The 19,720-nt window shown below is 41.1% G+C and overlaps 2 protein-coding genes across 4 annotated transcripts in view; one reads left to right on the top strand and one right to left on the bottom strand.

Annotated features, from left to right (window-relative positions):
* Nucleotides 1-7,984, bottom strand: part of LOC121609065 (sorting nexin-19-like) — a 42,808-nt gene extending 34,824 nt beyond the window's left edge. The window contains exons 1-10 of the mRNA XM_041940588.1: nt 7,881-7,984; nt 6,273-6,555; nt 5,927-6,121; nt 4,131-5,372; nt 3,670-3,865; nt 3,307-3,407; nt 3,074-3,193; nt 2,783-2,907; nt 1,989-2,082; nt 1,701-1,860 (exon numbers count right to left, since the gene is read on the bottom strand). Coding sequence (XP_041796522.1) covers nt 1,701-1,860; nt 1,989-2,082; nt 2,783-2,907; nt 3,074-3,193; nt 3,307-3,407; nt 3,670-3,865; nt 4,131-5,372; nt 5,927-6,121; nt 6,273-6,533 — 2,494 coding nt within the window. The 5' untranslated portion in view covers nt 6,534-6,555; nt 7,881-7,984. The remainder of the gene's footprint in view (nt 1-1,700; nt 1,861-1,988; nt 2,083-2,782; nt 2,908-3,073; nt 3,194-3,306; nt 3,408-3,669; nt 3,866-4,130; nt 5,373-5,926; nt 6,122-6,272; nt 6,556-7,880) is intronic.
* Nucleotides 7,985-10,067: 2,083 nt separating this feature from the next.
* On the top strand, nt 10,068-18,891 carry il4i1 (interleukin 4 induced 1). 3 transcript variants are annotated; one of them, XM_041940344.1, is made up of 9 exons: nt 10,068-10,148; nt 10,388-10,451; nt 11,210-11,315; nt 11,734-11,948; nt 12,059-12,171; nt 14,637-14,838; nt 14,954-15,022; nt 15,138-15,274; nt 17,079-18,890. In XM_041940344.1, exons 3-9 carry the CDS (start codon nt 11,285-11,287, stop codon nt 17,845-17,847), a joined length of 1,536 nt encoding a protein of 511 aa, XP_041796278.1. In that variant the 5' UTR covers nt 10,068-10,148; nt 10,388-10,451; nt 11,210-11,284; the 3' UTR covers nt 17,848-18,890. The 3 variants fall into 3 exon arrangements, with proteins under 3 accessions (XP_041796278.1, XP_041796277.1, XP_041796276.1); XM_041940343.1 differs by lacking the exon at nt 10,068-10,148 and having other exon boundaries at nt 10,361-10,451; XM_041940342.1 differs by lacking the exons at nt 10,068-10,148; nt 10,388-10,451 and adding an exon at nt 10,846-10,953 and having other exon boundaries at nt 17,079-18,891.
* The last annotated feature ends 829 nt before the right edge of the window (nt 18,892-19,720 follow it).

Raw genomic sequence — 19,720 nt, 5'->3', positions numbered from 1 at the left:
GTTCGGGTAGGGGGTCGAAAATAAAGAGGTAGAGTCAAAAGATGAAAGTAGGGATTGGATACAGACCCTTGTTCGGGTAGGGGGTGGAAAATTTAGAGGGTGCTGATTTGATTATGATTAGCATATTTGATTCATTTTAGTTAAATATGTAAATCTGGAAATCTGCAGAGCACCATTGACTTTTTTTCTGACTGACTGAGAATGGGCCTGTATTACTTAACTTTATATTGCTATAATATAATATGAAACCCAAAAGACACAGATCCTGCAGAGAGATACAGGACACAGTGGGATGCAGCCAGAGCGAGGCTATGACAGCAGGTTTTTTGCCCTGCCTTTGAGTGTGGAGCAGGTGCACTTTTGCCTACAGATGGGATCAGACATCGAGTCCTATGACACGAAATCCACCAATATTACATATCAGTGTGTCAACAGGTCTTGAGGAGTATAACTGCATATGTGGAAAAAAAGTTGCATAAAGCCTTTTGTGGTTCCAGAGGGAGCTGTGTGAAGTCTCATAAATTGCCTCAAGTGCATCAGTGTCAGTTGGGGCTGAAGACTACAAGTCTGGAAACAAAGCTGGAGTTTCATGGAGAAAAGGGCATTGGGCAGTGAGGTGACTAGACTTCTGCAGCCTGGTCATCATCTCTGCTTGAGGTTAGCATCCTGACCTATTCACATTTCTGCCAATTTTAACCCATGTCAGAAAATGTGCTGATAATGGAAGCTTTTAGGTTTGGAAAGGGAAAGTGAAAGGACTGACAGACCATTTCTATCTCTTCAGCTACAGCAAGCGGGATGTCAAGACTTGCCAAAATGTGAACCTGGTCTGATGAATCTGATGAGTGACTGGTATATGGATCAAGCTGGTTTCCATCAGATAGTCCCGCTGTAATCGTGATGAGATACTAAATGGAAAGCGGTAGAGTGAAGCAGACAGGAAAGTAGGAAGACAACAGTCAGTGAGTCAGTGAGTTGGTCTGACACAAAGGAAAACGAAAGTAGACAAGCCAGGGTGAGTCAGACAAGCAGACATGATGGTTGCAGAGATAATGATGAGAGGCACGCAGGCAAAGATTCAAGTTTACAATTGGATTTTTGTGCAATTAAAATATTTGATTAAATCCATTTAAGATTATACATCTAACTACAGTACCAGCTGTTTGTTTTTAATATAAGCTTATGTGTTAGTGCCAACACTATTACGATGATTCCTTCATGAGTCTCAACAGAAGCCATCAGGGAAAGCTCTTGTGAAGCCCTCAAGATTTTACAGATATTAGAATTGGTCCTCATCCACAGGGGCCAGCAGACTATGAGCAGTAATTGTCCTGCACGGGATCTGGGCTCCAGACTAACTTTTTTCACCACCTTCCTCGGAATCATCCCAAAAAACTATTTTAACTTTCCAAAAGTGTACGCAAACATTCCCAAAATCAAAATGGTGTTCCTTTACTTTGTTATTATCATCTATAGTTGTTACTTAAAAGTGTTATTAGCCATTAGCTCTGCTAGCTCTATTAGCTCCACTAGCTGTAAGATGTTACCTCTGTTAAATGTGTGTGCTTTGAAGTCAGTCCTCTGATGTCTTTAAACTTACATACAGCAGCTCTAAAACTTGTACCAACAAGGCAATGTAACTACAATTGAGATCATGTCGAGTGAATACCATATTCTCTCTCCTCTTGCCATGTTCTTACCAACTTCCTGACTGTGATTTCCACTCAAGCTGTCAACCAGAGTGCCTCTGAATTCTCTCACTACTGGACTGTCCTCCCTCTCTGGCTCGGCTCTGACTGACAGTTTCTCCTGCTCCGTAATAAAGGCTTGCAAATCTCCCAAAGACATCCCGTTAAACACCTGTAAGAACAGAGAAGAGACAGCCGCATGAGCAGGAAAAACCTGTATTATCCATCAAAATGTCACTGTATTATTGGAGTAGCAAATAGCTGTAGTGCTTGCTAAAGTGCAGATTTTAAGTTACTTACTGTGTTTGTTTGCTCCAAACTGAACAAAACTGCTGGTCTAATGTCTGAGCCGTTCATAAAGGGCATGTTTTTACTGGGGAACTTCAGACGAGACCTACAAATATAATGTGCACATGTAAATATATACAAACGAAATCATCTCTATCACTCATCACTGTCCAGTAATTAAATCTGCATTAAGACTGCACAAGTCTGATTTCACACTGTTACAACTATTACGTGTACTATGATAAAACAGGCAGGAAGTTATTATACATAACCCCCTACAGCTACACAGACAATGCTGCCTATTTTGTCTGTCAGAAAGGGGCTTTGCCAGGTCCACGCTGTGCCCCCAGATTCTGACCCCCTTCATGCAGGTCATGATCCCTCACAGGCTTCCCAGCCACAAACACGGTTGCTATTTGAGTTTCAAAATTCATTCTGCTTGAAACAACACTGTTAAACCAACGAAGTCTTTAAAGTAGTCAGTAAGAATGGAAATTGGAATATCTGCATTTCCATGACGATTGGGCAAACTACATCTGCCAATGGGATGTGATGCGTGATATTATCTGAAGCTCCAGAAGAGTAACTAAATGTACTGTTTGGGGTTTTGTCAACTACCAATATTGTTCAGAAAAACACATGATGGAACTGGTGCCATCACTTCCAGGGTTTACAACTGAGGCTGTAGAGGAAACAGGGGCAACCCTGCTTTTTGGTAAGACACTTGTGTAACTCCTTCCCCTGGATGGGTATGTGTTTCCCACATATATGTGGATAAAGGTTGGTGTGGCTCTCTGGAGACGTACTTGCTCTTTTTGTCAGCGCTTATTTTCCCTCCATCCACCTCTCCTTCATTATCCTCTGTTGGGCTCTGAGGCTCTGAACGAGGAAACGCTGTCTTCAGGGTGTCTACAATGGCATTCACCACGATCTAAACACAAATATACACATGTACCGCATTGCAAACTCACTGCTAACCCAATAGAGGCTTAGGCATGCTTATATCTCAAATACACATAAATGTACAACCGTCAAAAAAATGAACATAAAGTCAAGTATTATTCAGTTGTGCCATAATGAAATATTCAAGATCAAACCTTGTCTATACGTGACACAATAAAAGGTTTCTTGACAAAGGCGATCCTGGCGTCTGTATTGAGAGCGAGAAACTCCTGCATCTCCTCACTGTTGGCTATTTCAGAGATGGTACAGAGTTGCTGAAAAAGAAAAGAGAAAGCTGGTCTACAACCTTAGAGATCAAAAACAACATGAAATGTTACATTGGGCATACAAATACTTAATGAATGTAATAAAATATCAATCCACTAACCTTTAGAAAGGTCTCCAGAAGTCCTTTCCTTGCCTCTATCTTGTCACTATCCATGTTTCCAAACGGCATATCTGGAAATATTTTCTTTGGACCTTTCACACCTGAAACACAGTCAGATTACAATAAAATCCTGGGCGTTGGCTCAAGGACCAAAAGTCCATCAAAATGGGTCTTTTCATCAATGGCTAAAAATTCAACTGCAAATCCAGGTCTCTTTGTTGGCCATGCATGAACTTCTCCAAGACAGACAAATGCTAACCAGGCCACTGTGCACTCCGGTGGCTCCGAAAAGCAACACAAGGTTTAAAATGCTAACTGAAATACATACTAATTCTTTACGGTGATCCAGAGTCCACTACCTACCTTTGACGAGTTTCCGTAGCTCTGCTTTTTCTTCCAACCGGGTTTGCAGGTTGAGGAACTCACTGTATCGTCTGTTGACCATGTGGTAGGCAACTGGCTGAATGGGTGATGGATTCTCACCACCTGGTATCACTTCAGCCTCTTCAGAGCCTGGCTGGATGTTTCCTGGGTTCTCACAGCCTATTGCTGTTTCATACTGAAAACCAAAACAACATAGTATAAGGGTTGTACCAATGTTAAACATTCAATTTAACCATTTTGACAGTTTAAATCTTGAGAACTTGGAAAAACAATCTCCATTGAAAACAAGCATAATAACAATGATTGGACAGTTGTGTTTTAAATACTGGAAGTCAACATTAGATTGAAATATTTTTTACTACTCAATTTAAAAAGTTACAATTACATAAAAGATATGTTAAAGGTCAAGACATATACAGGTTATGTATACTTATGCTTACTTTGATAGTGTAAAGAGTGTATGGGTGTGAGCCAGTGCCACGGTGCTCCTTAGCTGTGATGGTGCCAGTGATGCGGAGGTTCTGGATGATAACTGGTCCATCAGGGCTGCTAAGGGGCTCAAAACTGAATGACGGCATAGGGGAAGAGCCCTGCAATGGACTGACTTCTGTCACCTCACTGGGGTTCCCCAGCCCACTCTGTTCCACGCCCAGAAGGAGCTCTCTGGCTGGGTTTACTGAAGGGGAACTGCCCTCCCTCTCCAGGTCCTGCAGGCTGCTGATACTGGGAATCCCCTCTGCTGTCCTAACTGATGATGGACCACAGCCATTAGGATGCTCTACTGGTTGAGATTTCACCAGGACTTTAGGGAAGGAGCCATCCACTGGACTTGGATAAACATCCTCCAGGTCCACACCATTATTGGTCTCAGCAGATGTGGCACATTCCTTCTGCCTGTCATACAGGCCTTCCTCTTGGCTTATCATGACCAGGGAATCAATCGAACTTTGTTTATAGTCAGTCAAAGGAGAATCCAGGTCAGTGTCATTTTCCTGGTAAAATGGGTTTGACTTGCTTCCTCTCATGTAATGCCTTAAAAAGGGTTGAGCAGGCTCTTCTTCTTCTGTGTTGTTCTGTGTACAGTCCACTTCGTCAGAATCAATCACATCATAGGCAGCCAGCTCAGGTGTGGCCGTCTCTGAGTCGTTAACCATTTCAGTCTCAGCTCTTAGTGGAGGACCTTCATTATTCTTTTGAGGTACAAGCACTGTCTCTTGTAGTGCAGCAAGCTCTGATTGAGCAGGTGACGGTGACAGCGGTGGTGAGGAAGCCATTGGCTCTGTTGTAACTGGCTCCTGCTGTTTGCTAGACTTGCCGAATATTTCAATCATGAGACTGTTTAACCAGTCAGGGTCAGACAATTTGCCAATGAGAGGAAGCAGAACATTGCAGGTAATGAGCTCACCGACAACGAACCGTCCACTGTGGGTCTCCAAGTGTGGCAATGGCACCAAAACATGCAGCAATAAATCTACAACTGCTCTGGTGTAGTTTACTTCTACTGCGTCACTGGTCATAGCAAGATGAGGTGTGGTAACCCTGGAATATGCCTTCCACAACTGCTCGCTCTCACTGCTCCACTTTGCCGTCAGAGATGTTTGCTGCTCGCTCACCAGCTCCTTGGCTCTGATGTAGTCCTGCAGGTGGCAGCCAAACAGATCCAGGATCCTCTGGGTCAGCTCCTGTAGGGATTCAGAAGTGTCCCATTAAAGACCATTTGTGGTTTTCACAATCTAAATTTGAATTTCATTCTTTTACAAGCAACCTACTGAGTAAATGTGGTGACAGTTTGGTGCAATACATATGCGAACAGTGAATGATGATTCTTCCTGGGAATCATCAACCAAACAACAGTGTATCCTATGTGTTGGTTTGACTGCTAACTGTTTTAGCTGTTACAGAATTTTTTTTTCCAGAGTCACATACACCAATGCATAACAATACATGTGAAAGATACAACTGTATGTTTTGAGGAAAGTTATATGCTTTTAAATGGACGTAGATAAACTATGAAGTAATAAACAGATTATCAAGAAACAGATACTGATCAGAAAATCTAGTTGTTAACCTCTTAAAGACCTATTCAAATCAAGAGAACGGTTGTTTTCATTTACACAACATGCAGAAATCAGGTCACTGCAGAAAGCCACTCATAACCAAGTTGCACAAAGTGCATGCAAACACATGGCAACACTCCACAAAAGCCCCCAGAACTGATGTCTTGAAGTCAAAGTACCTTCCTATCAACCTGTCTTGCACGTATTTTCAGCTCCATGGCCATAGAAATCATGGCTTCTTGAACCTCTGTTTCAAAAGCACTCTCAGAGGACACAGTGGAGTACCAAGAGGTGACAAAGTCCCTGATGATTTTCCTCACTGTGTTGTGGATCTCCTGGTCCAAGCGATGCTCATCCTCCACAGACGGCTGAACCTGAAATTTAGCAATGACAAAAAACGTAAATTAAGTGAGCCCCGCTTCCCAAAAGCGAGCAAGGTTAAGGTTATCTTAAGCCAGTATACCTAGCAAATGCTTAAATCATGCCTATACTGGGACTGTAAACCACGGTTACCTGAACATTTACCTGCTCAAGGGTGACAAACCTCTCCAGGTGAACCACACTGTTGGACTCCAGGACGGCCTGGGAGCCGAGCCAGCCACCGAGCACCACCAACAGGCTGGTGAAAACGCACAGCAGCCAGATGTTGACCAGGAGGTGGAACAGCACCAGCCATGCCAACACCACACCAAAGCCCAACAAGCTCCTCTGTCCCAACACCTCAGTCATGGCACTGTGGGGGTTAGTGTGTCGCTTGACACCCTCAGGATGAGATGTGGAGATCATGCATGCAAGCACAACATCACACCTTGAAAAACAAAACCAGTGGAGCGTATATATTAGGCATAGCGTTCAAAACACACTGAGAAGCTGCATGCATGTCAGTATGTGAACAATATGAATTAAGGAGGATGAATGCATGGTCAGATAAACCTAGAAAGGGGGTCAGGGGCAAAATGAATTATTGGGACCCTACTGACCCCTTTTACTCAAACAGACTGTGAATGTATCCTGGTGGTGCAGTTACCCAGCAGGGACAGAGAGGACAACAATCTACACCTGGCAGCTTAGTTAAACAGTATTCTGCATAAGGCCCCACAAACCGACCAGTAACCCTGTCTGCTATATGTGTAGTTTAATTACAGACACATGTAGTTACGAATACATGTACATAACAAAAACACAATATCACCTAAACTAATAAAGTATTAAATAACTACGTTAGTGGTACTAAACACTGCTTCCTTTTACCGTAACTTCGGTTGACTTTATTAATGCTAAGCAAACCATTTAATTGGATTTAAATGCAAAGCATAACATGCAAACATATTTATGCTAGCTGCTAACGTCAGCTTGCACAATGTTTCGGCAGTGAACCAATATTTGCTAGCCTGTTATCCACTCAGCCAGTGTTCAGTCACACTATTGTTATGTTTTTATTTGTATTTATCTAGTAGCCTCCACCAGCTAACTTAGCAAAGTAACGTGTTTGACAAACGTTAGCCCAGCTACATTCCGTTTTCTGCTCTTGCGAGAAAACGCGACACCAAACCCCGTTCATAAATTTAACAATTTAACGGTAGTGTTTCTCTGTTGCACGACACCTATACGCGCGATTAACATGATTTCAACAGTTTACCGACCTATTACACGCAAAAGCAAAACATTCGGCATGCAAGTTATTCGAACTGAAGCAATGCATTTCAACATAATATCTACTTTATGATTAAATTGAGGTTATAAACGTCATCCGTCTCCACCCCTCATAGTTAATTTGTACTGGAAGACTAGAAACGACAGGCAGGGACATACAAGACCAAATATTAATTAAATTATTGCTTTTTCATATGCTACAATAATGCCGAAGAGAAGAGAAGGATCTAGCGATTCATTTGATATCTTCATTGATCCCTTGAAGTGTCACTCTTTGTAAAAAAAAAAAAAAAAGGATACCCTCTTTAAATTGCGATATTTCACGAGATATGTAGCATCAGGCTAGGACGCAAAGATTGCAGTATCCTTAGCCAGCTATGAATTTACAGGACACACTGCGGGCACAGTGGAACATGTGAAGTGGCGTCTTATAAGATACTCTTTTTCTAGCTACCTATTTCAATAAAAGAGAACATTAACCTGCACGAGCTGTTGGGACATTCGCCGAGGTCTCGTGAGCCACTTGGTAACTCTCTTGTCTGGTTTGTTTACTTCCTGTATCATGACGTAGTTCAAATAAGAAAGCCCCCTCAGGCCTCCGACGCACCCCAAATGCTCTTGAAGCAATGACTGACGCTGTCAGAAAAACAAAGAGGTAGACCTAAAACTATGACCTTATGTCAATTTAAAAAGACAAGGTAAAGCGCGGCCTGGTTTGCTGGTATTCAACAACTCCGAGGCTCTCACGAGACTCTGTCAGCAGCTAAGACTCGGGGGATATGTTGTTTCATTGTGATGAAATAATCTTGTGTGTGTTACTGTATCAGTATGGCTTCATTTTTAACTGTGATGCAGGCGTGATGTGATACTCAATGTAATTATGACATGGTTTCTGCCCATATATATATATATAGATAGATAGATAGATAGATAGATAGATAAGCGTATGTATGCGTATATATGTATGTATATATACATACATACATACTGTATGTATACATGTCTATATACATATATTTGTATTTGTATATGTGTGTGTGATACACAAACACAGATATATATAGATAGATAGATAGATAGATAGATAGATAGATAGATAGATAGATAGATAGATAGATAGATAGATAGATAAGCGTATATATGCGTATATATGTATGTATATATACATACATACATACTGTATGTATACATGTCTATATACATATATTTGTATTTGTATATGTGTGTGATACAAAAACACAGATATACACATGTTGAGAGAGACTGCTCAGGTGCTGGAGAAATCCCAAAAACAGATACCTGTGACCTGAAGTCTTGTCACAATTAGATTTAGTCATTATATGTATATAAACAATATATCCTTTCAAATTTGGATTATAAGTGCTGGCACCATTTTTTTTTATCCCAAACTTACACACTTTAACGAGTATAAAGGTAATTTTGAAAAGCTGCCTCTGCATGACTGTAGCTGAGCATTTTAGGCTAAGCATTTTACAGCTAATGCTCTCATGAGACATGCCAAGACTCATGGCAACGGAGTGATTTTTTTAGAGCTTCTCAGAAATAATGAAAAACCTTCTATAAGAACAGACACTGACTTATTGAAGTTACTGTAATGAAACATTAATCAGGATGCTAATAGCAGAGATGGGATTTCATCTTACTACGATCTCATTGGCCAAGCAAAGTGTGGCTTAAATGTCTATTTGCAAAAGATTTTTTTTTCTTAGATTTACACTTTTGCTCATTACTAATGTGCTAATGTAAAAACAATGAACATCCTCTCCTTAATCCTCATTATGTGCATCGAAAAGAGCTCATGTGTCAAACCTGAATTAGACTGAAATGTTTTAGTACAAGCAAGTGTAAACTGATCTTTTTAGCATTGCAAAAGTGTTTTATAACATGCCATTGTAAGTGGGGCAGTACTGTTGCTTGGTTAGAAAAGGTTTTGTTTCTCACATCGATGGCATGGCACACTTTGACCTAGAAAGAAACACAGGAAACTGAAGTGCCACAACAAAGCATGGGAATGTCAGAAATGTCACTCTGTAACTTCGTAACTGTGCTGTTAACCTCAGGGCCCGAAAAACAAACTGTAGTATGATGCAGCCAAAATGTTATACTCAAAAAATAACCGAACTTAATTGAACACCCAGTCCTTACATCGATCGATCGACAATGGAATTAAATGCTCACTTTTGCTAACTGTGTCTGTCGGCCTTTTGGTATTGGGGTGGTGGCACGGGCTGCAGCGAGCATCAGGAAGTAGCCACCTGCGCTTTCTTTTTCTGTGTTCTGTTTTTCTTTTTCACTCTCTGCTCTCCCACTATTCCCAAACTATTTTCCATTCAGCCAACCCCACCGACTGACTTTACAGCTAAGACCTCTGTCTGATTTCTCAGGGCGTTGTGAGAGCCTTACCTTACACATTATACATTAACATGGTTGACTTAAATCCCAAAGCCTCATTAGTTCAGTGAACTCTGAGTTTTTCCACATGCTGACAAAAATGTGAAATAAAACCTGCCCCTTGACCTCAAGCAATGCTGCGTTCAGCTTGGCATCATCTATATACTGCTGAATAGTTTTGTAACCTGTGATGTAGTTTCTAACCTGATAAGTGCGTCAGGTGAGCGTCTCTGTCTTTGAGGCTTCGACTGAAGCAGCCACAAGTCTGCTCAGGTCCAAATCAAGCTTTGATTCAAGACAGTAGTCCACTGGAAATCTTGAAAATTGGAAATACAGGTACTTCCTGCTCCTGTGTGTGTTTTCCTGAGGAAAGGTTAAGTTCTGCTTTTTCTATTCCTTTTGTTTTTGTTTAGTTTAAAATATTTCCTCAGTACTTTTTCATCACTTCCAGTTTCCAGTAGTTCTACATTTCAAACAATTATAACACAGCCAGCAGGAAAGTGAAACGTCTTTTTTTTCTTTTACTTTCATTTACTGCGGATAAAAATCTGTCTATCTGTTGTTGTCTGTTGAAGACAGGAAAAGTTGGAGGCATCAGGACTGCTTTAGTTTGGCAATAAAGACCACACGTTTTTACAGGTAAGTACGTAAAGCTATTTTTCAAATACAAATGAAATGATATTTGTAGAAAAATAAAAGTTTGGAATGTATTGTGTTTTGTTAAACATGTTTGATGGACTGTAGTGCAATGCAGCTTTAAGTCTGAATGCAGTTGAAGGTTTGACTTCGGCGTTTTTGGATAGCTCTGAATGAGGACTTTCAGGTCAGATATTGAAATGAGTGAAGATGGAGGAAATGAGGTATGCTGATGACTAGTATAACCTCACTAATCTGATTTGTTCAGTGTGGTTGACTCTCGAGCCGGTGTGGGAAAATATTTCTGGAAGACCTGAGGAGCCACACGGACCCTCATTAAAATTACGTTGTGTGCAATTTCACACATACCACGCTTCCAGGTTTTCCAGGCTGCTTTTCGTATGGAGAGACAGCCGTGAAAGTTTAGCTTTGTCAGGAACTCTGTCATTTCTCCTCAGCCATGAATAGGCTTACAACAACTTACGAGACATTGCCTTTGTTAAAGGTGAGTGGAATGATAGCCGAGTCTCAGCTGCCTCTATTTCTCTACTAATTTTAGATCATTTACTTCTGCATTGATTACTTGCAATAATGAATTGTGTGTGCCAAATTGAATGCATTTTTACGTTATTTCTACATTATGCATTTTAATGTAGTTTTTAGAGGTCCACATTTAGTTTAGTGAAATATTAAACATCTTTGTGTTCATGATGCTGCCTCAGCACCTCCCACTAAATGTCTAACACACTTGTCTTTGGTAGGTTTCCTTTTCCTCTCATAGTGTCAGTATCAGCAGCAGAAGGAAGAAGTCCAGACTGTGGAGTTCCATCCTCAAGATGATCCCTCACATGGCCCTGTGCAAATTCTGTAAGTATAAAATTAACCACTATTACATATTATGTTTATTTAAAGTCTGATGCTACTTTTGTGATTTAAGGAATTATGACATTAATCTTTGACATGTAATTGAATCCAGCCATAATAAAATCGACATCATTTCTTGGGAGGAACTGATGATTATTGTGAAAAAAACAACATTTTTATGTGATGTGTCATAAACCCTCAGTTCTGCTTACAGATGCGATGTGGTTTTGTTTGTAAGCTCAGCAGCAAAGAATGGAAACTGGAAGTTGGTGGTTGCTAAGTGATCGCTGGGAGGGGTTGGGAGGTTCGGGTTTAGCTGTGAAGGTCTTACTGTTAAGGTTTGAAAATGGTCCTCCTCTTCTACATTTGCCTCATGATGCTTTGAATTCAAGACTTGAATCAACATTTCTCCCCCCGTCAGTTCCTCTGGTCCTCGTTGGGGTTGTGGTGGTTGCTGTGAGTGGGATATTTGGGGACCCTCTTTATGAGTGCCTCCAAGACACTGACTACAGCGAGCTTCTCGACATTGTGGATAAAGGTCTTCCTGCCACTAAGACACCCCAACATGTAGCAATCATCGGCGGCGGCATCGCTGGACTGACCGCTGCAAAGTTTTTAGAAGATGCTGGACATAAGGTAAAATTATTTATAGTGAGAAAGTAATGCCTGAGAAGTTACTTGATACACATGCTGTACACACTGAAGTGTGTTTAAAATGATGATCATGTGTCCTCATGGACAACAAGGTGACCATAATAGAAGCCAGTGACCGTATTGGAGGACGTATAGAGACCTTCAGGAACAGAAGAGAAGGCTGGTATGCAGAAGTTGGCGCCATGAGGATCCCCAGCTTTCACAAGTGAGTACAGTAATGACTTGTCTGTCTCTTTTAACTGTCTTCTGAGCCATAACACGACAGGGACGTGAGTGGACTGATAATGTCAAAGGCACTTCCTTTCAACTACTCAATTTAGCAACAATTTCTGGTGACCCAGTGTTTTCTGATAGTCCTGTAGCTATCAGGGCTAATAAGGATTCTGCTCAGTTACTGCTGACATACAAAGAATTAGTGACTTAGTTCAACACGATCATGAGTTATAAGAAAGTGGTAAAAATGTTGCAATGAACCTGAAAAAACATATGCAAATTTTACTTTTGATAACCGTTTTAACAACTGTAATTTTAATGAGGAACTGTTGGTTTTTAAAAATGTTGTCTCCTCTCAGAATATTGTTGTCGACAGGGGCAAAGTGTGTAAAACTTTTCCAGGGAGTCAAGGAAAGGAAAAGCCCTGGCCCGGATGGCATTGGAGGGCGTGTTCTTAAGAACTGTGCTGACCAGCTGTCAGACATATTTACTTTTATTTTTTCAATGTCCCTCCAGCTTCATAAGGTCCCCTCACTTTGGAAAGACTCCATTATTGTCCCAGTTCCCAAATCTGCATCCCCCAAATCACTAAATGATTTTAGACCCGTGGCATTAACTTCCCTAGTCATGAAATCTTTTGAGAAGATTGTCAAGGAAGCACTTCTGACCTGTGTTCAAGATAACCTGGACCCACTGCAGTTCGCTTATAGGTCAGGCAGAGGTGTTGAGGATGCATTAGCCACCCTTTTAAATCTTGTCTTGACTCATCTTGAGGGAGCCAAGATTTTTGCTCGTCTTTTATTTATTGACTTTTCATCAGCTTTTAACTGCATACAGCCACACATTTTAGCAGAGAGACTGAGGGACTTCCACAGCATTGATCCTGGTCTAATAGCCTGGCTAATGGACTTTTTAACAGAAAGACCACAACGTGTGAGGGTAAATGGTGTTTTTTCAGACACTCTCGTCTCCTCCACTGGATCACCTCAGGGCTGCGTCCTTTCACCATTACTGTTTGTTTTGTACACGAACGAGTGCCGTAGCCAACATGTGGGGCGTCACATCTTGAAATTCGCAGATGACTCAGTAATCGTGTCCTTACTGAGCAGTGACGACCCTGACCATGGCCCTGTAGTGAAGGAATTCACAGACTGGTGTTCCTCATCTTTTATGTGTATTAATGTGTCAAAGACTAAGGAAATGCTGATAGACTTCCGCAAACATCTGTCAGCCTCTCCTCCTCTTGTCATCGAGGATCAAACCATTGAGCTGGTCCATAATTACAAATACCTTGGTACTAACATTGATGACAAGCTGTCTTTTGATCTCCATGTTGATGCTGTTTGCAGGAAGGCACATCAACGTATGTACTTCCTGAGGAAATTGCGGAGTTTTAATGTTGACTGCACTTTTATGAGAATGTTTTATTCTTGTTTTATTGAGTCTGTTCTGACATTTTCTTTTATTTGCTGGCACGGCTTACTTTCCCTCAAGAACAAAAACAGACTGCAGGGAATAGTGAGAGTGTGCAGCAAAATTGCAGGCATTCACCTCAATGATCTCGCTGACATGTACAAGCTCAGGACCCTGAATAAGGCCCGCTCGATTCTCACTGACGAGTGTCACCCTTTGGTTGGTGAGTTTGTGCTGCTCCCGTCAGGCCGCAGGTTCATCCTGCCAAGATGCAGGACCAACAGACTTAAATACTCTTTTGTCCCTGCTGCCATAGGTCTTCTGAACAAGTGACTGACTAATGTACTGTCCCATCTATTATTTTCTCTGTGCAATATGTTGTTGTTTTTTTTGTGATTGTTGCCTGTTTTTGTTACTGCTGGCTGTAGAGCAATTTGCCCCACAGGGACAATAAAGACTCCTTGAACCTTGAACCTTGAAGTACATCTTAATAACAGGGCAGCTGTGAGCTTTTCCTGAAGAACATGATCACCAAACTCTGCAGTTCAAGTGTCTTTCGGCTCCGCTCAGGGTTTTAGTGGCTTTCTGATCGTCTTGTTTCAGTCTCGTGGCTCCTGCGAGTGCTCTTTTCAGCCATATAAACCAACTGTACACTACATGCCCAGCACCAAAACAGCACACTTTTAGCCGGTTTAGCAAAAACATAGAGGATATTATGCAGCTTAAGAAGCAGAGGGGTTGGTAGAGACCAAAACAGAGCTAAAATAGTGAATAGTTGATTTACATTTGTCAGGTGGCTGGAAACGTGACTTCATGTGGAATTAGGAAAGTATTTGCCAGCACATTCCCCATATCACCTTTTATAAGGTGATAGCATGTCAATGCTGAGTTATTCCATTGCCCCAAAGTGGGAAAATCTCAAATAATGTAACTTTAACTCAATGATTTAAATACAACATCCATCACTGGTGTTACATAAGAAGAACAATGTTAAAAGCTCTCTTACATACAATAGATATTTAATATGCAATATCTGTTCTACAGGATTCTGCTGTCCTTTGCCTCCAAATTGCAAGTTTCCTTAAACCACTTCATCCAAGATGACATCAACACCTACTATTTGGTAAATGGAGTTCTACAGAGAACCTATGCTGTGGAGAACAATCCCGGTGTGCTCAACTACAGCTTGAATGAAAGAGAGAGGGGGAAGTCAGCTGCTCGGCTCTTCAGCGAAGCACTCTGGAAGGTTTGTACACTTTCCACACATTGATAGTATGATTACTACTTCTGTATACGTTAGCATTTTTACTGCACAAGAATATATATGTGTGTGTTTTTTTTCTATTGTAATCTGTGCACAGGTGAGGGATGACCTTAAGAAAATTGGCTGCCGTGCCACGTTGGACAAATATGATTCCTACACAGTGAAGGTGAGGATTTATTTATGTTGCCATTGTCTTCACAGATGTCACACAGGTCATAGTTTGGATGTGAAGGAGAAATAAGTCAGTGTATAAATAACAGTATACATTTGATTGCTGATAGGAATATCTGGTGAAGGAGGGCAACTTGAGTCGCGGTGCCTTGAGGATGGTCGGAGACATCCTGAATGAAAACAGCCTCTTCTACACGTCACTGATAGAGATGCTGTACATACAGTCAGACATCAATGACAACACTGAGTAAGAAATGTTCATTTGACCATTGTATTGTGTGCCTGGCAACATGCAGCCTGCAGACCTAACTGTGGCTTACCACCGCTTCTCAGAGCATTTCTGGAGGTCGCAATAATCTCAGTGGTTGAGTTCAAACTCTGTGGAGCCAGAAAACATGTTCTTTTTTTCTTCGTTTTTTTGGTTAAGGTTGCCCTCAAGGATGGCTTATCCTTATCCACACAGGATGTTATGTATTTCTCTTATGCATATGCAATTCTTTTTTAATATAACAAGCAAGTATCAGACGAAATCATTTTGCTAACAGTGTAAGGTTGCAAAAAACCCTAAATAAATAACCTTAGAAATTAGAAACTAGAATTTACTTTAAACTTACATTTTACAACTTACAGTATACTAAAACTGTACAGCTGACTTTATTTCATCCATTTTAAGAACAGAGTGGACAATAAGATGGAAAAAGTTGCTGTAATTTAAAAGAATAAAATAATATCAACACATGAGAGGGCTAATTGGCGAGCATTGAACTTGCAATAAGATATGTTTTGGCCACTTGGGGGCAGTAGAAGCCCATTAATTGGCCAAAGATGCTCTATAACAGAAGATGATGCATTACAAGCTGCGCCAATGGTATGAAATGCATTCTTGCACCCTTTCTGTCCCCTAAGTGGGCTACCTTTCCCCCATGTCCACTGGGCATTTTCAGTACATGTCAGTATGTTTGGAAGATATGTGGCTAGTGAAAAATGGGTCCAATTTACTTCAGCAACTATGGGGCGTAGGAATCAGTCATAGTCTGTGTTCACGTTCTCTTCTCCCATTGGAGTGAATAGGCTCAGGACCTGCTGCTAGTCTCCTAAAGGGGTGGGGCAGTGGCGACAGTCATGTGACACAGATATAGAAAATGACTGTTAAAGGACCTGTGTGAAGGATTTACTGGTATCTAATAGTGAGGCTGCAACTTGCAACCATCTGGGCTACTGTAGAAACATGGCAGTGCAACATGGTAGAGGACCCACTCCTTCTGTGGATATGAAGAGCTCATTCTAAGGTGACAAGAACACAATGAATTCATATTATTATTATTTTATCTTATCTCATTATATTCCATCTCTTAAATCCCACACACTGGACCTCTAAGTGTGACTGAACCGCCTCTGAAATGGCGAACTTGTTAGCAAACAGTTGCTAACATACACATTCAGCAGTTACAGAATGACAAAAACAAAAAAAAAAATTTTCAGTACTTTCTGACAATTCTTGTTTCTTCAGTGATGTATGCAGGACTTTTACTTGTAACAATGCATTTTTACATTATGGTATTGCTACTTCTACTTAAAGCTGCAGTAATTGTGATTACCAGCAACATTTGTATTCATTTGAAGTCTCTGGCCCCCCTTACTAATTTTTTGAGTTTCACTCTCCTTTTAGCTCTGTTTGACTCTCCACCACTTCCTAAGACAATGATCTGTCTGTTTACTTGCTAAATGCTCCACTGTGTTCACAGACTAGCCACTAACTTTGTCTGTCTGCTGCTTGGTGACGGGCAGTTAGCGCACAGCTGATGAAAGAGAGGGTTTTTTTTTACAGGAAACAGCAGCATGTTGTGGCTGGAATAAAACTAAAACAATTAGCTTAAAGATGCTAAAACTCTCGGCAGAGCAGAGGGGACCTGCAGGTTCGGGTGGCAGTTCTCTCTGAGGTGGTCATTACGTTGCACTGAGTCATTTGACCCATCGTTGATGTAGAAATACTGATTGGTGCAGCTTCAATGTGTTGTGACTGAGAGGTTTTTGATGGGGTTTTCTTCCAGGTACTTTGAAGTGACAGATGGCTTTGACCACCTCCCGCGGGCCTTCTACCAGGTGATAAATTCAACCATCCTCCTCAACTCCAAAGTCAGGCTGATCAACCAAACAGGCGGCAGCAGTGTGACGGTAACATACCAGGACTGGCGTAACTCAGGTTCTCTGAATAGCCTAACAGTGGACTACGCCCTGGTTACGGCCACAGCGAAGGCCACCCTTTTCATTGACTTCCAGCCCCCTCTCTCCGGTGACAAGATGGAGGCCCTGCGCTCAGTTCATTACGCTAGCTCCACCAAGGTGGTTCTCAGCTTCAGAGAGCGGTTCTGGGAGCAAGAGGGTATCAGAGGAGGGAAGAGCGTCACAGACCGACCCTCTCGCTTCATCTACTACCCCAGCCACAGCTTCCCCGGCACAGCCGCGGGGGCCCTCCTGGCGTCTTACACCTGCTCCGACGATTCCACCCTCTTTCAAGGGATGAGCGAGGACGAGCTGATGGCCGTGGTCCTGGAGGACTTGGTGAAGATCCACGGGGAGGACATCAGGCCTCTGTGTACGGGGGGGATGGTGAAGAAATGGGGCTTAGATCCTTACAGTCTGGGAGCTTTCGCCCTGTTCACACCCTACCAGCAGGGGCACTACGCCCGAGAACTGTTCCAGAGTGAGGGACGGGTGCACTTCGCAGGGGAGCACACAGCTACACCACATGGGTGGATTGAAACTGCAATGAAGTCTGCGCTCAGAGCAGCGAAAAATATCAATAGTCCAACAGTTTAGTTCAGTCTGGCTAATATTCTTTTACACATGTTCCTTCATATTCAGTCTGTAGGGTTTGTCTGATGTATTGGTTTACTGGTGTATCCTGTGAATACTGGCCTGTCAGCACTAACCCCCTCTGATATGATGTATATTTTTATGTCATGTACATATTAATTGATATGTACATATCGACTGATCAGCAGTACAAGGCCTGTCTATTGGCAGCACATAAACTGACATTGTGATCAGATTCCACACTGATTACCATAAATACAAGTAGAGTGATTATTTAATTGTGATAATGATTTGCAGGGTTTGTAGTTATGTGGTGTATGCCATGTTCCAGAGGATTTTCCTTGATTTTCTGTAGTAAGACTGCAAGTTAACTAAGTATTTTCAGCACTGCTTAATCTGCTGGTTATTTTCTTGTAAAAAGTCAGAGGTTGGGTAAAATGTCACAATTTTCCACAATATTTGCAAATTGCTCATTTTGTTTTCCAACCAACAGTCCAAAACCACAAAATATGGTATACTAACATGTAAGATAAGGAAAAACAGCAATTGCGATTAACTAGTTATTAAAATAGTTGTAATATTTGTCCATCGTCTAATCAATTCACCCCTACACTGAATACCTTTAAGACAATGTATGTGAGCAGCATAACAAAATATTGGCAAAACGATGAATGGCGTTCCTGATGGGACAGGAACTCTTTCTAAACCAGCACTCGTCTAGTCGTGTCTTTCATTCCTGTATTCTTAATTTCATTTCACCTACTTTATATTCCAGTTACTTCATCTAGTTTTAGGTCGAATAAGTCGAAAGTGACATATTTGCTTAGAGCTAGTGCTTTGAACCGTCAGTTGTTTGGGACTTAAACATGTTGTGTTCCCGAAAGTGAAAATGCGTACACATGCGGGTTATCTTCTCACATATTTTCAGATGATAGAACACTTTCAGTTTCAGCTGAGCTAGTTTGTACATGCTGTGTAAAATGCATGGGGCAAACATGTTCTGGAAGGCAGAATGAAAAGGTCCTGTGTCACCTGTCTGTGATGTAGTTGGTAGTTCAACCACAAACCTTTATATTAATGGCATAAAACTTACAGTTAAGTAATGTTTAGCCATTTAAAGCATGAATTAATGATGAATTAATACTGAATTACTGTGGCTCACCGACATAAACGTCTCTAATGGTTTCAACTGTTGTATAACTGAGGTCAAATTATCCAATATTTCACAAAACATCAATAGAAAAATCAAAGCGAAAGAGAAAAATCTAACAAAGATTATACAAATTTGTGTAGTAGAACTTTCTTCTCCGCTTTCCTTGCACACAACCCCTCAAATTTATCTTGTGACCCTTAGGAGGGGCCTGACCTCCAGGCTTAAGTAGTTAACACTAACTCCACCTCAATCAGGCCCAAAAGTAAAATGTTACATCTGTATTGATGCATCACAATGATCTATCTAGTCATCTAAAATACAGTAATATATCAGTCACTGGGGCCATTTTTCTGCACAATGATGACTTTCACTTTTGATTCTCTAAGTAAAGTTGGCTCATCATACTTCTGTACATGTATTCAAGTAGGATTTTTAATGCTGGATTTTTACTTGAAACTGAGTACTTTTACAACAAAAAATCCTACACCACAAAGCAGTATAAATCATGTGTCTAATAGTACAAGCTGGCAACTGGTTATAAAGAGCCTGAAATCTTCTTATAAAGAAGATAACTGGAACATATTTCCAGATTCTTCAAAGAGATGGAGAATCTGGAAATAAGAATCAGATCCCTTTCTTAAATAAAAGTACTAATGCAGTCATAAAAAAAATCCATTCTGAGTAAAAGTACAGATCAGCAAATTATACTTAAAGTATTAAAAG

This window comes from Chelmon rostratus, chromosome 7 (genome assembly GCF_017976325.1).
Source record: "Chelmon rostratus isolate fCheRos1 chromosome 7, fCheRos1.pri, whole genome shotgun sequence".
In the NCBI taxonomy this organism is placed as follows: Eukaryota; Metazoa; Chordata; class Actinopteri; order Chaetodontiformes; family Chaetodontidae; genus Chelmon; species Chelmon rostratus.
The sequence above is the reverse complement of the archived record's forward strand: the minus strand, read 5'-3'. Positions and strand labels throughout refer to the sequence as shown.

Excerpts from the sequence above, each read along its gene's own strand:
- il4i1 (XM_041940342.1), top strand. The coding sequence starts at position 10,909 with ATGAATAGGCTTACAACAACTTACGAGACATTGCCTTTGTTAAAG. Across the intron at positions 15,023-15,137 it reads ATGATTCCTACACAGTGAAG|GAATATCTGGTGAAGGAGGG; the intron begins GTGAGGATTTAT and ends GATTGCTGATAG. Across the intron at positions 15,275-17,078 it reads GACATCAATGACAACACTGA|GTACTTTGAAGTGACAGATG; the intron begins GTAAGAAATGTT and ends GTTTTCTTCCAG.